We start from the raw sequence: 13852 nt of genomic DNA, 5'->3' as shown, positions 1-13852 counted from the left end.
ACGACTAAGTGCCAATAGAAATAACTCCTCAATTAGCCTCACTCGTTTAGTGCCAACCCTTGTTCTTCCCCCCATAGCCGAATGCAGTCATTCTTTCCTACGCAACATTCTCCATTCCAATTGAAGAGCCGCTTCTCAGGTTTATCTCCGCGCTCTCTGTCCGCGTCGATGCCCTGGAAAGCATAGAGGATCATGCCAGCATCGAAGAAACCATCCATATTGACTATTCGCACCTTGTGAATAGAATAACAAATTTGGACATTGTGATAGTCAACAAGAAGATCCTTCAACTGGTTAAAGCCCCAAGAGAGCCATATGACCTGCTCACTTACGCTTTCTCTGTTTCATTCAATTGTAGCGCGGATCAAATCAGTGATAGTTAGTTAGATTTGATGCCTTCAAAACCAGGCATCAAAGGGCGCACCTCGGGTGTAGTCTGGGGAAACTCCGAGACCGGATAGCCGACTTACTCAAGAAGCCGTCTTAAGTCGGCCACCCAAATGTTTGACGATCGCGGGGGCAAACGTATAAAGAACATAACCAACGGCCAATTGGTTGCGCGAGCTGAACCTCGCCACTGTATGATTAGCCCTGGACCTCACGATGCCTCTGCACTCTCTGCCAAGACGCGTACCCCAGGCTGGGCTGCGGATCAGGCGATTCTCGACTTCGTCGTGTAGCGCTAGCTACGCGGATACTTTGCACAATTTGAAGATTGGCGCTCATACGAAAGTCCTTTTCCAGGGATTCACTGGTATGATCTCATATCCCGCTGCATGGTTTTGACCTGGCTGACTCCCCCGCAGGAAGACAGGCTACTGCCAATGTGAAGGAGTCTCTGGAATGGGGAACCAAGATTGTTGGAGGTGTCAAGCCTGGTGTTGAGGGCGAGCACCTGGGCCTTCCTATCTTCCCTTCTGTCAAAGCGGTAGGCAAAACTCTCACTATTTATTGTCTTGAACGCAGGATAGTAAACTAACTTGTAATTGGCAATCAGGCCCATGAAAAAGCAAAACCTGATGCATCCGCTATCTATGTCCCGGGCAACCAAACAGCTCAGGCCATTGAGGAAGCCATTGAAGCCGAGATCCCACTCGTAGTGGCAGTTGCTGAGCATGTCCCCATTCACGACATCCTTCGGGTGAGCCCATGATCACAAATCTCCATGTCTATTCCTTCTTCTAACAGTTCCAAAAGATCCACTCCATGCTTCAAACCCAGTCCAAGACTCGTCTCGTCGGGGCAAACTGCCCGGGTATCATCTCAGCTATCGGCAAGTGCCGTATCGGCTTCCAGCCCCTACCGTGCTTCGCACCTGGCAATGTTGGCATCATAGCCAAGTCAGGAACTTTGAGTTATGAGACTGTCGCATCGACGACCCGTGCTGGACTGGGACAGAGTCTTTGCATTAGCATGGGTGGTGATGTGTTGGCTGGAACTAACTTCGTTGATGCGCTGAAGATCTTTGAACATGATTCTGATACAGAGGGCATTATTCTTGTTGGTGAGATCGGTGGCACGGCTGAGATGGATGCTGCAGAATGGATTAAGGATTATCGACAGCGGACTCAAAACCCCAAGTAAGTCTTGCACTGGTGCTGTGGATGCCTTTTGCTAACCACTCCCAGGCCTATCATGGCTCTCGTTGGTGGGTTGGAAGCACCTCCTGGCCGCATCATGGGCCATGCTGGAGCTTGGGCTGCACCTGGCGAGCCTGATGCTCAGACCAAGTATCATGCATTGGAACGCGCTGGTGCCGTTATGGTCAATCACCCCGAGAAGTTCGGCGTGGGAATGAAGACGTTGCTTGGCAACACCGGCCGCGTGGGTACAAGCGTGAGTGCTTAGTTAAACTTGTCTAAAGGACTAAAGTAACACCACATAGTCTACATCCGGGGCAAGCTCTCAAAAGCGAGGACTTCACACCATGAGGCGCATTACACCAACCCCGAGGCCCATGAACCAGCAGAAGCGCAGTCTCTACGTCAAGCAGTTTCAAGCATTTGACATATTGAAGCAAAAGTCTATTCCCGTCAACGAGGCTCCTTCTAACTCAGATACATCAATTTCCATCTCTGTTGACCGAACAGCTTTGTCGCCGTGTATCATCGCATCTCCAAGCGCTTCTCAACCCGACAAGGCGCAGAAATTCCCCTTTTCCTACACCCAGACCAACTTTGGCAACAGCCCACTTGTTGCTGACGTTTCATCGTATTTGGGTCTTCCCGAGTCAACCAAGGGCAAGCTGGCTGATCTTGTGCAAGCACTGTGGGAGATTTTCAAAGAGAAGGAAGCTTTCAACCTGGAGACTCGCTTTGGAACAGCGGCAGATGGAAACCTGGAAGTCCACGGTGCCCACTTTGGATTCGACGATGCTGCATTCCGCAGCTCGAAGCGCCAGGAAGAGATTCACAGCTTACGAAATACCACTGAAGAGGCCCCCGAAGAGGTTGAAGCTGAGAAGGACGGAATTGTATACGTCAAGTAGGTTGATGGACTTTCACAAATCCTTGTCAGCGCTGACTGTAACAGATTGGAGGGCGAGGGTAGCATTGGTACTCTAGGTATGTCTCTAAAGCTTTCATCTGCGACAGGTTTCTGTCTAATATTCTATCAGTCAACGGAGCTGGACTTGCCATGAACACTGTCGACGCTCTAACGATTCACGGCGGCCACTGCGCCAACTTCCTTGACACTGGCGGCAAGGCCACCTCCGAGACGGTCAAGTCATCTTTTCGGATCATCTGCTCTGATACGCGTGTTAATGCTATCTTTGTCAATATCTTTGGTGGTCTGACGCGTTGCGACATGATCGCCGAGGGAATCATCTTGGCTTTCCGGGACTTGCATATGAAGGTTCCCGTCGTGGTTCGACTGCGTGGGACAAATGAAGAGCTTGGCCAGAAGATGGTAAGATACTCTGAGCGTTGTAAAATATCTTTTGTTCCATTTGCTGACATGACTTGGTGACAGATTGCTGAGAGTGGACTTCCTCTCCATGCATTCGACGGATTTGAGGATGCGGCCAAGAAGGTTATCGCACTCGCTCAGAAGTAAATCAGCATCAGTGATTGTATATAGATTGTATAAACGCCACGGTATGTCTATCACAAGATTCGAAGAAACAATGAGCAGACTTCGGTGTGACATGTGCATAAGCTTCTGTCATGTTCCAAGCTAGTGCCCTTCGTACCCGTGGGCCTATTTAGAGCCGAGGTATGTGAAAATTCCAAGTTTGAATATTACACAAAACACTGTCGATCATAACCTCCGAATGCCGGAGCAACGGATCCGAGCGAATAGTAAACGAAAATAGCCTTGAAAACACCCAAAGTATCAGATAAATGAATGACCCCGGGGCTCAGACACCCCTCCCGCCTAAGGCAGAGGTTCCCGGGTTGGCTTAGCCCCATCCTTGGTCGATCGTGGAGACCAAGGATGAATCGGTAGCGGTGACGCCATGCACCTGTGATCTTCCATTCTAAACGCAAGACTCCGCAAACTCTCTATATTTGGTTCATTCTTCCCCAAATAAATAATTGCTGCACACCCGTGGACTTTCCTACCACCTACACCTCCATGCTACATAGCCACCTCACGTGCCATGTCTGACCCCTCGGCCGAGCTCCAATCCAGCCTTCGCAGTCTGGCCATTGGCGAAAAAGGACCGGTGCAGGACATTCTACGCCCGACCACGAAGACCTCCCCTGCGTCAAAGACCAAGAAGGCTAAGAAACCCGTCGCTGACTCATGGGAGGACGAGACAGAGCCTTCAGACGACGAACCCACACCGCAAGATGTTGCATCCCCGTCAAGCACCCTGTCACCTACCATTAGTGCAGAGGGGCCACTAGATCCCCCGCCTACGCCTATCTCGCCGCAGACGTCGCAGTCATGGGGTCCCGCGATGCCGGCGCCCACGTCGGCCGGACCGGGCGGTCCCGCTCGCCGGCCAGAGAAACAGACTGCTGTCGCTGGCCGGCTGATTGCTGGTGCGTTGGGGATCCGGGCACCCAAGCGCACCGAGGAGCAGCGTGCCTATGATCGTGCTACCAAGGAGCAGGAGATCAAGCGCCGTAACCGCGAGCGCGAGGAGCAGGCTAAGGCCAAGGAGGAAGAGGAGCGTGTGAAGTCTTCTGTGTGGACGGACTAGGCTTGTTTCCTGTGGCTAACTTACGAGTATTCACCTGTACATACGTGAATTGTGTTCAAATGTTGTTTTACATGGCGCATGAATTGCTTCCAATCTGCGTTGGCTGGACGTGGGGTTCAAACGTTCTCTGTTCGGGCTTGGAGAATAGGGAATCCCGACAAAGGATGGCTCTATAGGGGTCTGGGGTTTCGGGGATATTGGGGAAGGTAGTAATATTAATCAATGACTGAGTCCTGTCACTGGGTGACAGGGACTAATGCCAGACTTGAGACTCTTAATCGCCGAGAGGCTTTAGAACCGTATTATTGAGAATTCCGCTGCTCGAGCGGTTTCGGTGTATTCGTTATCTCGTAAAAGACCAGCATGTAACTCCCCGCAATGAACCCGATCCATTCGCTAATTTCCGTTCCGCCAATCCTGTCGCCATTCGTATGCAAATAACAAGTGTCGAGGTCATGCGGCTTGGCTAGCGAGAAGTGGGATTCCAGCAGCGCAAGCTCATCTATCCGCCGATCTGCTCCTGGTGGACTTCGAGGGTGTCGCCATCGGCCATATCCAGCTATATACATGTCAGTCATTGATCTCCTCTATTCTCTCCTATATAGGGACGTACGGTGTCGGGTGTGTCTTCGGGGCGGACACGGGTTCCGTCGAACAAGAAACGGACCGTGGCCATTTGCTTGCCCTGGCGCTCACAGAAGGCATCCATCAGCTTCTTCAGCTGAGTCGATCGCTTGATCTTGAAAAAGACCTCATTGTTGTTGTCGGTGACCTTGATGTTCAAGTGTTCGACAGCAGGGGCACTGCCCTCCTTCTCGGCGGACATTGTGAAGATAAAGGGTGGATTGTCTGAGATCGGGGTCAGAGGCGATCATGGGAGGAGTTAACGCAGGGCGCTTACTAGAGGATGTGGTGAGCGATCTGCAAAGATCTGAGTATCTTAGGGACGAGTATTAGCTGATGCGACACAGGGGGTAATGCGACAAGAATGCGACTCACACTTAAAGGTGATGGATGATGGAGGAATCCAGAGTGAAGAGAGAAGAGCAAGATATCAAGCGGCAGAATGGCGGCTCGCCCCACAAAGGCGGAGAATCTATTTTGCGTCACTCTGTCCGGGAAGAGACAGTGTTCTATGAGCTTCCGTTGAGCTTCTCTCTTCATTCGCTTGCTTCAGTTCATTATGGTAGGTGCATAGCATCAATCCAGAACTACGACTGATGAAATTACAGGGAAATCTCAAGCAAGATCTGTCTCACGAGACGCCCTGTCACCCGCGCGCTGTACGCCTCTCCCCCGGTCCCTATGTCCCCTAATTTGGAAGCTGACTGGTCCTAGTGCGCCATTCAAGGTACTCTCTTATGACTTCACATTCCAGAGACCCAGATTAACCAGTTTCAGACTGCTTAACCAAGAATGGGTACAACGAGGCAAAATGCCAGGCGCAGATTGACGCTCTTTACGAATGCTGCAACGCCTTTTATCAGGAGCGAGGAGATCACGCGTCCGTTGTGAGCTGCCCGAAGGCGGGCCTGCTACGATTGAAGATGAAGCAGCGGGCGGAGGCAGCGAGCCAGAATTAAATCACATAGCGCATAGCATAGCGATTGGCATGTAACAGTTCCTTTGCGGTCTAAACTTCCATCGGGAGGAGGCTAGGTAATTGAAGAACTGCTTAATTATTATAAGACAATCGTGAGCACGCTAAGAGGCCGCGATGGACCTGAATGAAGATTGATTACCTCCAATCCGAGACTCTAATGATTGCCTATAGACATTGAAGAAGAAAAGAAAAAAGAGGAAAGAGATTTTGCACGGAAAGCCTTAAATAGTGAAAAATCCCGTGCCGACTAAGCTAAACTCCTTTGGGCACTGGCGCCAACGCGCCCAAAACCAAATGAGACAAACACCGGAATTCCTTCTTCTCCATCAACAACATCGAATTCTTGATCCTCGAGGTTGCTGACCTGGTTCGTCGTCATTCATGATGGCTCCCCTTACTAGGTCTGCTGCGTCTACGGGCCCAACTCGCCGCTCGCAGGTACGCGACTTGGTCTCTTTGTGCTGCTTCTACAGCTTGCTAATGGATTCTCACCTTCAAGGCTCCACCTAAGGAACCCGAAATTCTCAACATTGACGAGGACGAAGGCGAGGATGAAGATCTCATGGATGAAGAGGAGGAAGTTTATTACGAAGATGAAGAGGGCGACTACGACGACGAAGAGCAGGAGATGGACGAGACTATGGACGAGACTATGGACGACGTCAATGGCGACGGTGCCTCGGAGTCAGGATCCGTCTTCCGGGCATCGGAGCGCAGTTTAAAATCCATGGTCAACTTCTCCAGCAGAGCTCAAGGTTCGTGTTCTGATACATGGGTTGGTCAATTGCCCATTACTCACTCGCCATTAGATTCCCCTAAGCTATTCACAGCTTCGGGTGCGCAAGAAGTACTACAACCCCTTCGCCGGACAGCCGACCGTGTCACGCGCCAGATCGAGGCATTCGCCGAGAAGCTCGAGCAATTCAAACGCAAGAATGCCACCGACGAATTCCACAGCATCCAGGCCGCTTACAAACTGGTCGAGAGCTACCGTGACCTAGCGCAAAACGCAATTCAAGACATTAACAAAGAGGCGACTCTCAGGCGAGCAAAGACAGGCTTCCGATCAAGTGGAGTGCAGGATGGGAAAGCAGACGAGGAGGTGCAGCGCTTGCAGCTCGAGGTCGATACCTGGCGCCTCCTCCTTAACCTTATTAGCATCGACGACCCCGCCAGTCGGGCCAGTTTCAAGGAAGGACGCCAATCGGCCTTCCAAAATCTTCACCGGTACTCGACAGATCGCGAAGTCTGGGAGGAATTCTTGTCCGCGGATCACTATGCGCTCGAGTGCGTCATCGCGATGCGATGGCTGGAGGAGACGTCAAAGACCGGCAACCAAGATCTTGACAGTCTGATCTTAGATATGGAGTCGCAGGCTGAACGAGGCCAAGGGCTGTGGGCACACGGGTGGCTATTCACAAAGGAAGCGATCAAGGGTCACAAGCGTCTACGTGCCTGGCCGCAGCCTCTAGAATCGAATGATCCCAGCATCACTCGCTCTCTCCTTAGTAACGACGAGCAGCGACCTTTGATTACACAATTAGACCCTGATGCGCTTACCCGGCAAAAACGTGGCCTGCAGGGCCAGGACGAGTTCTATGAGCGTGCCACTTGGATGGCTTGCTGGAAGATGCTCCGACAGGGCGAAAACTGGACCACAATTCGCGAGTGGGCTTCGAATCGTCTTGAAAGTTGGCGTGCCGTGAGTCTCTGTGGATCCAGTGTGCACACTGGTACGAAGAACTCCAAAACCAGAACTCCCGTTGATGATGGGATGACACGCTTGATGAACAGCCGATCCCATGACTCCTGGCGCAGTGCTTGCGCTGCCCTGGCGCGCAGCCCGAACACCGACGATTTCCAACGGGCTGTCTACGCCCTTCTCTGTGGCGAGAGCGAGCCAGCCGCGAAGGTCTGCCGCAGCTGGGATGACTACCTTTACGTTTACTTCAACCGCGTTGTGCTCTCGCGCTACCAAGGATTTTGCAAGCAGTTCCAGCGCAAGTTGAGCCATTCTCCAACCACCCCTGTTGTGTTCCAGCCAGAGCCCGCTGGACATACAGACCTTCAGAAGTTCTTCCAGTATTTGCGGGGCAATGAGCAAGTCGGCGGCGAGGCTCGCAATCCTTTCCGCAACATTCAAGCCGCAATCTTGAGCAAGGGTTACGATTCTTTCTTCTCACTTATTGCCCAGGCTATCTCTCAGGTCAGCGCCAGACACCCGGAGAAAGCTTCTATCATTCCTCCTATGGTGCGTTCGCAAGTCGATGAGGCATATCTCATTGCTGCAGCCGATGAGGAATCCTTGAAAATTGCAACACATATTTATCTCATTGTCAACTCAATTGGCTATGCCCGAGCGGATACCCAGTTCATGGAGACAGCGTCGGTTCTTGTGGCTGGCTACATTACCAACTTGGAAGGCAGGGGCTTATACGACTTGATTCCTCTGTATGCATCCGTTCTGCCTCGGGAGATGTCACACAATGTCATCTCGAGAATCTTGATCGAGATCACCGAGCCCCGAGAGAGGAAGCAGCAAATCCGCCTCTTGCAGAAGCACGGTGTGGACATCAGCGCCGTTCTCGATGCTCAATGGGCGTGGCTCAGCACCGGTGTTTCCCAGATCGACTCTTCAGGAAAGGTCACTGGATACCCGCGAGTGGTTAGGCGGGAGAATGGTGTGCGTGTACTGACGCCACCCAAAAAGGATCTGATCGGGACATTTATTGCAGATGAGGACGAAAAGATGATTCGCAGCCTTGAGTGGCTTCGTTACGTGGGCGGCCAGTGGCCCAAGATTTGCAAGCTTGGCGCTTGGCTGTACCGCAAGTTTTTTGGTACGTTCAATCTTTCCCCCTTCAGATGTACGAAGTATGCTAATCTGTTGCAGTTGCCGGTAAACTCGCCGCCGCTCGGGAGTTGAGTCACCGCGTGCGATTGGCGGAGCTTTCTCAAGAATCATTCGGATTCGACATCTTCCAATTCCCCGTTTTCGACAATGTCGTGGCCGAAGACTCCGCCCCTGCTAGTCCATCCAAATCCAAGAGGAACAGTGGCCATTTCCATCGTCGCAGTCTCTCTGGCAATGGCATTGGGATCGCACCCGGCTCAGGCACTGACCACTCCCTCGCTTACCAGCAGTGCATTCGGATGTACAATTTGGAGACTCTGGCTCTCGGCTTCGATTCCCTGGAGCAGTTTGCTATTGTGTATGATCAAATCTCGAAGTGAGTAGCATTGCCCCGTCTCACTGAGCGATAAAAGCTAACTTATCCTTCAGAACCAAGCGGCGCCGCGATTCTGGCACGGTAAAGAACCATTTGCACGAACTGGAGGAACTTCTTCAAGAAGTCGAGATGAACGTTGGACTCATCGTTGACGAGTGGCTGAGCACATCCATCAATGGTAAGTACTTGTATCCGTCCAGCCTTGGGGTATTTCCATGCTAATCATCTTACAGCCGACGAAGAACAAGACTATGCATACATTCGCAAGACCTATCTCCCCGAGCTGATCCTCGACTACCACAACGCCTTGTACTACGCCAGCCACTCTCTTGATAAGCCAACTCTGCTCACGCAGTGTATGACGGTGTCGATCTGGGTTGCGAACGTTCCACACCTGACCCGCGCCTTCACCGAGGCGCAGCGCATGGCCGAGCTTATGGATGCATTGGCCCTGGCTAGCAAGGCAATGGTTCTTACTGATTCGGAGGGAGGGGACCGCGTCTTCGAGAACGGTCAAACCCTGGGCATCTGGAGAGTCAAGGTCCCTGAAGATGATGAGTCCGATCTTCTTCAACAGAGCGAGTGAATCGAGGTATAATGTGAATTGGGTTAGGTGTATATTAGCATAGGGGAACAAGGACGGAATCATTCATTCTAAGCAGACTTGCGTGGGATTATCATGGGAAGCTGGATAAGTCTACAAATACAATGTATCCCATTATTGATCATTTTGCATTTTAATTAAGCTCGTTCGTATCACGTAGGCATTGACTTTTGACCCCTTCCATTGGACCCGACAAGACTCAGAGAGAATCCCTAGGTGCGGCGACACAGCTTATTCAAACGGCTCCATCAGCTTGTTCGCAAGCACTTTAGCCGGGAAAGCCTCCTCGCCCAGGGCCGTGGTATGCGCCCACGGCTTCAGGCCGTTCTCACGATGGATCGTGGAAGCAAAGCACTGGCTCCAAGCATGACGCGGGAAATGCTCCGACACATCTTTAATAGTATCAGGATGGACCAAATCGGCATAGGCGCCGGTATTATCTGTTCTCCAAAATTGCGATCAGTCATCTCCACAAGTTTCAAGAGTCAATCCACCTATACGCCACGGCCAAGATACCGCAAAATAACCTCGAGTCCGGAGAAAAGGTAAATAGAAAAGGAAAAGAAGAAGGGAAAAACATACCAAAGATAGTCGCCAGCTGCAATAACTGTCCCAGCGCAGTGATCTTCCCCACATCACAAAGATCCTGATGCCGAATAATAGCCTCCGCAATACTCTCCGCCTGGTCCTGCGGCGCCCCACCATCCCCATCCTGCAATACCTCCAATGCCAAGAATCCTCCGTAGAACTCGAAGCTCATCTTCGTCTTCTGCAGATTCTCGTCCGTCGTTCCGATATCGTGCAGCACACATGCAAGGAAGTAGGTCTCGTCGGAGAAATCCCAGTCTGCGTGGGCGAAGCGGTATCGCTTAATGGCAAGGCCGAAGTGGTATACGCGCAAGGAGTGGTTATACGTTGGTTCTGGGAGGTGAGACCGGGCGTACGAGTTTATACGCTGAGCTAGCTCGCTGGATGGGATTGGAGTTGCGGAGACGGGGATAGGCTCTGCTTTAGTGCTGCTGCTTGGATATGCTGGTGTTGAGGTGAGTAGGGCGGAGGCAGAGGCTGGCACGGCTGTGAAGCCGTAGGTGGCAATTGGGTTGGACATTTTTGTTTTTGGTGGTTTGAATAGAACCTTGCTAGGCGGATGAGAGTGAGATTTATACGAGGATGGGTTTATGAGATGGGTGAATTCACCCTGAGTCATAGATTGATATAGGTAGCTTCCAGACTGTCGGGGAACTGGTACCGGGCGCCTGACTTGGCCCAGAGCGGAATGCTGCTCGACGCTACGCAGTTATGTTTCCACAATGAGCGCCAATGCTTTGAAATCCTCTCTTGGTATCAATGTAGAACTCCGCGGAGCGTAGTTTTGCAGACCTTGGCTGCCGTGATAGGTTTGTAAGCCATGCGACAGGAAAGTCATAGGAAGCCAATCTACACGGAGCCCCCAACTCCCTAGTTGGGTAAGTTTCTCTCTAGGCGGCTTTGAATTTGCCAATCGTCAAAAACACACTTCAATATAAGGAACTCTGAAACGCCGCACCCGACCTGTGCATGAAAATCTTAAGTGACCTGCATGTGAGAAATTCAATTGGATACAATATGATACTATGATCACACATGGTGACGGATGACCTACGGAGCTCTACACAATTAACCTTTCACTTTCTAATTTGCTTTAAATGGCGCCACATTCTATCCGACGGAGTCTGCAGAAATGGATGGGGGATAGCATAGCCAGTCGTCTGAGATCTCCCCGATACGATTCTCGTACACCCAACCACGCTATCAACACCTACGAAGTCTCATGTTATTTTAAGCGCAAGGCTGTATTTACTCCCCTTCAGCTCAATAAAGAGATGGGAAATGTTCCACCAACCCCTCCCCCCCCGCGCCCAAGCACAGCAACTCAGATGCCCTATCTAAGCAGACACCTTCCGCTTATGCCCAGGCAACATCATAAGGGGACAATGTTGGCCATTCCAAAAGCCATGGGAATACGACAACAAGTCCACAGATGAATAGATGACTCGTCTCGCAATGACAGAATCTTTCCAATGGGGAATCCTGCCGTAATTACTTTCTAGAGTGATTGAGTGAGGAAGTGTAGCGGCTCCTTCAAATCTACGCAGAAAACGAACGTGCCGTTCGCCCAAGGCTTCTACCTGAAGAATGAGAAACATCACTCATGAATTATTATGTATCAAAGAGATGCTCTTTTTGCAATACACTATCTCACTTGGCTCTCTCATCGCCTACTACTTTGCCAACGGCAAGCAGATCGATGGACGACAAGCTACTCAATGATTCGATGTACTATTGTCGCAAGGCCATCGACCTGGGCTCTGTTCAGGAAGTGAGACAGGTACTGCATTTCTTTGACTTGGGTGAGCAACTAACGAGGTATACAGTCGAATGCACGATGCTGCCGACCATATAGAAGCTGAAACCTGTTTTGAGCAAGCTTGTACCTTGCAACCGGCAGGGCGACCTATCTCTATGTACCGATGAGCTTCTTCGGGACGACACATCTAACCTAATTGACTACGTGCAGGAACGACCTGTCACCATATTTAAATTTGCCATCTTCCCCAGCGATACCATCATTGTGACCAAGGAAGGAGTGGACTTGCTTGATCTCCATAGGAGGTACACAAAGAAACGCCGGAGAATGGTAGTATGAAGCCCTACGCCTTTTGGACACCCATTTCCCAGCTGCTACCCAGCAAATTGAGCAGGTCCTCGAATGGCTCTGGGATGCTATCGCCGAGCCAATACTGCAGCACCTTGAATTCCTCAAATCACTATTAGAACGAGGTGAGCTACCCCGATCATGGTGGATCACCACGAGTCGAATCGTTGCACTTTATCTTTACGCCGCAGGTGCCTGAAGAAGAGGCCTGGCTACACCGTCCTGGAGTGGACCATGCCGTCCTACATCAACAGCCTCCTAGGTTGCGGATACATACGTAGCCAGCGACGCACTGCCCAACGAGATGTCAATACTCGTGCCCTTGCACCGAGACGTCCACAGTCTCTTTCTTTTCCTCATCACCACGACACCGTGGTACGTGTAGTTTGCGACCCGAGATCCTATTGGGGCCGTCAATTCTCTTTCATGTCAAAGCTTTGTTCCCATTCCGCTCACCCCAATCACAGGCCTATATTTGAACCTAAGCCCTCCTTGAATCATCACTTTACGTCGAAAGTTAGCACAAATCCTTTCCTTGAATACAATACAACAACGCCAATCCTAGTATCAAAAATATGCCCCTTCCCTTTAACCCTTATCCAACCCTCCACCTTTGGCGCAACCTCACCAATCTCAACAAATCCCATCTTAAACCCAACATTCACAGCCCTCGTCCTATCCTTTTAACGATTAATAGCCCTCTCCGCTCTCCAAATACGAGTACTCCACCACCAATCAAAATTCTTTAACTTCGTCCTATCCCTCAACAACACTTCCGCATTATCCACCCCCCACCGCTTAAACGGCATCTCGTGATAAATTCACCCATGCACAACCGGCACGCTAGTGATAAGCACTGCCCCAGTCGAACCTACGCTTTCGAATCTGTAGCATGTGCCTAGACTTAATGGGACACCTGTTGTGCTTAGGAGGACAACCTGTGATACTCCGACGTCGAAACAGAGAATTTGCGGCCGCGTGTGCGCGTGCGCGTGCCTAGGTTTGAACAGCAATTTTGACGATCTGGTGGTGGGAGCAGAGTGGATGATGTGGGTTCGGTGGATGGTGACTTTGAGAGGTCGATTATGGGGTTCTAGTCGCTGTTGGCGTTGAAGTACCCGAACATGTCTGGGTTGAAGATTGGGCTGTGTAGAGAGCTATGCCGTAGTGGTGGGATCGCACTTGCTTGGCATATTCGAGGCTGAGGGATATTTCTTTGCTGGGGAGTAGCAATGTACTGGTTTTTTACTTTGGGTGTTCTGCTGGGTTGTGGGTTACGTGTGATGGGAGAAGATGGGACGGAGTATTACTATCCGCGGAGAATTAGAAGACGCTGTGATTATGGCGCGGCTACTGGTACTCGTGCTCTTATACGGTGAATTTTCGAATCTGATGCAGCTAATGCAGTACACCTCCGATTCCGATTTTGGTTTCGTCGACCATTCGCGTGCCGGGTATGCGCCGCGACAAGGCGTGCACTGTCTTGTTTAGGCTGCACAAAGCCATCGTGACGAAGGAAAGTATGGGTGAAAGGGAGTGTGTCAGCTTCAGCCCTCGATTCATTCTC

General features: G+C 51.1%; 7 protein-coding genes across 7 annotated transcripts; 5 read left to right on the top strand and 2 right to left on the bottom strand.

Annotated features, from left to right (window-relative positions):
* Positions 1 to 603: 603 nt before the first annotated feature.
* On the top strand, positions 604 to 3057 carry N7443_001035 (putative succinyl-CoA synthetase subunit alpha; the record flags this gene model as incomplete). Its single annotated transcript, XM_056881091.1, has 9 exons — positions 604 to 754; positions 807 to 928; positions 998 to 1141; positions 1189 to 1580; positions 1629 to 1836; positions 1886 to 2484; positions 2533 to 2564; positions 2618 to 2910; positions 2974 to 3057. 9 exons carry the CDS (start codon positions 604 to 606, stop codon positions 3055 to 3057), a joined length of 2025 nt encoding a protein of 674 aa, XP_056746329.1.
* A 547-nt stretch (positions 3058 to 3604) lies between these two features.
* N7443_001034 (uncharacterized protein) lies at positions 3605 to 4153 on the top strand (the record flags this gene model as incomplete). Its single annotated transcript, XM_056881090.1, has 1 exon — positions 3605 to 4153. One exon carries the CDS (start codon positions 3605 to 3607, stop codon positions 4151 to 4153), a length of 549 nt encoding a protein of 182 aa, XP_056746328.1.
* Positions 4154 to 4655: 502 nt separating this feature from the next.
* Positions 4656 to 4979, bottom strand: N7443_001033 (SUMO family protein SMT3; the record flags this gene model as incomplete). Its single annotated transcript, XM_056881089.1, has 2 exons — positions 4656 to 4712; positions 4767 to 4979. The coding sequence occupies 2 exons, from the start codon at positions 4977 to 4979 to the stop codon at positions 4656 to 4658; spliced, it is 270 nt and encodes an 89-aa protein (XP_056746327.1).
* Positions 4980 to 5336: 357 nt separating this feature from the next.
* On the top strand, positions 5337 to 5736 carry N7443_001032 (uncharacterized protein; the record flags this gene model as incomplete). The annotated part of the gene is made up of 4 exons (XM_056881088.1): positions 5337 to 5339; positions 5386 to 5436; positions 5492 to 5504; positions 5555 to 5736. 4 exons carry the CDS (start codon positions 5337 to 5339, stop codon positions 5734 to 5736), a joined length of 249 nt encoding a protein of 82 aa, XP_056746326.1.
* Positions 5737 to 6140: 404 nt separating this feature from the next.
* N7443_001031 (nucleoporin Nup84/Nup107 family protein) lies at positions 6141 to 9572 on the top strand (the record flags this gene model as incomplete). Its single annotated transcript, XM_056881087.1, has 6 exons — positions 6141 to 6194; positions 6256 to 6511; positions 6566 to 8596; positions 8650 to 8986; positions 9040 to 9164; positions 9220 to 9572. The coding sequence occupies 6 exons, from the start codon at positions 6141 to 6143 to the stop codon at positions 9570 to 9572; spliced, it is 3156 nt and encodes a 1051-aa protein (XP_056746325.1).
* Positions 9573 to 9821: 249 nt separating this feature from the next.
* Positions 9822 to 10698, bottom strand: N7443_001030 (putative urea hydro-lyase/cyanamide hydratase; the record flags this gene model as incomplete). The annotated part of the gene is made up of 2 exons (XM_056881086.1): positions 9822 to 10030; positions 10173 to 10698. The coding sequence occupies 2 exons, from the start codon at positions 10696 to 10698 to the stop codon at positions 9822 to 9824; spliced, it is 735 nt and encodes a 244-aa protein (XP_056746324.1).
* A 1179-nt stretch (positions 10699 to 11877) lies between these two features.
* N7443_001029 (uncharacterized protein) lies at positions 11878 to 12484 on the top strand (the record flags this gene model as incomplete). Its single annotated transcript, XM_056881085.1, has 3 exons — positions 11878 to 11949; positions 12034 to 12270; positions 12320 to 12484. The coding sequence occupies 3 exons, from the start codon at positions 11878 to 11880 to the stop codon at positions 12482 to 12484; spliced, it is 474 nt and encodes a 157-aa protein (XP_056746323.1).
* Between the last annotated feature and the right edge of the window lie 1368 nt (positions 12485 to 13852).

Source organism: Penicillium atrosanguineum (assembly GCF_028827265.1).
Source record: "Penicillium atrosanguineum strain IBT 20685 chromosome Unknown utg000001l_segment0_segment0, whole genome shotgun sequence".
Taxonomy (NCBI): domain Eukaryota; kingdom Fungi; phylum Ascomycota; class Eurotiomycetes; order Eurotiales; family Aspergillaceae; genus Penicillium; species Penicillium atrosanguineum.
This window is presented reverse-complemented; position numbering and strand designations above follow the sequence as displayed.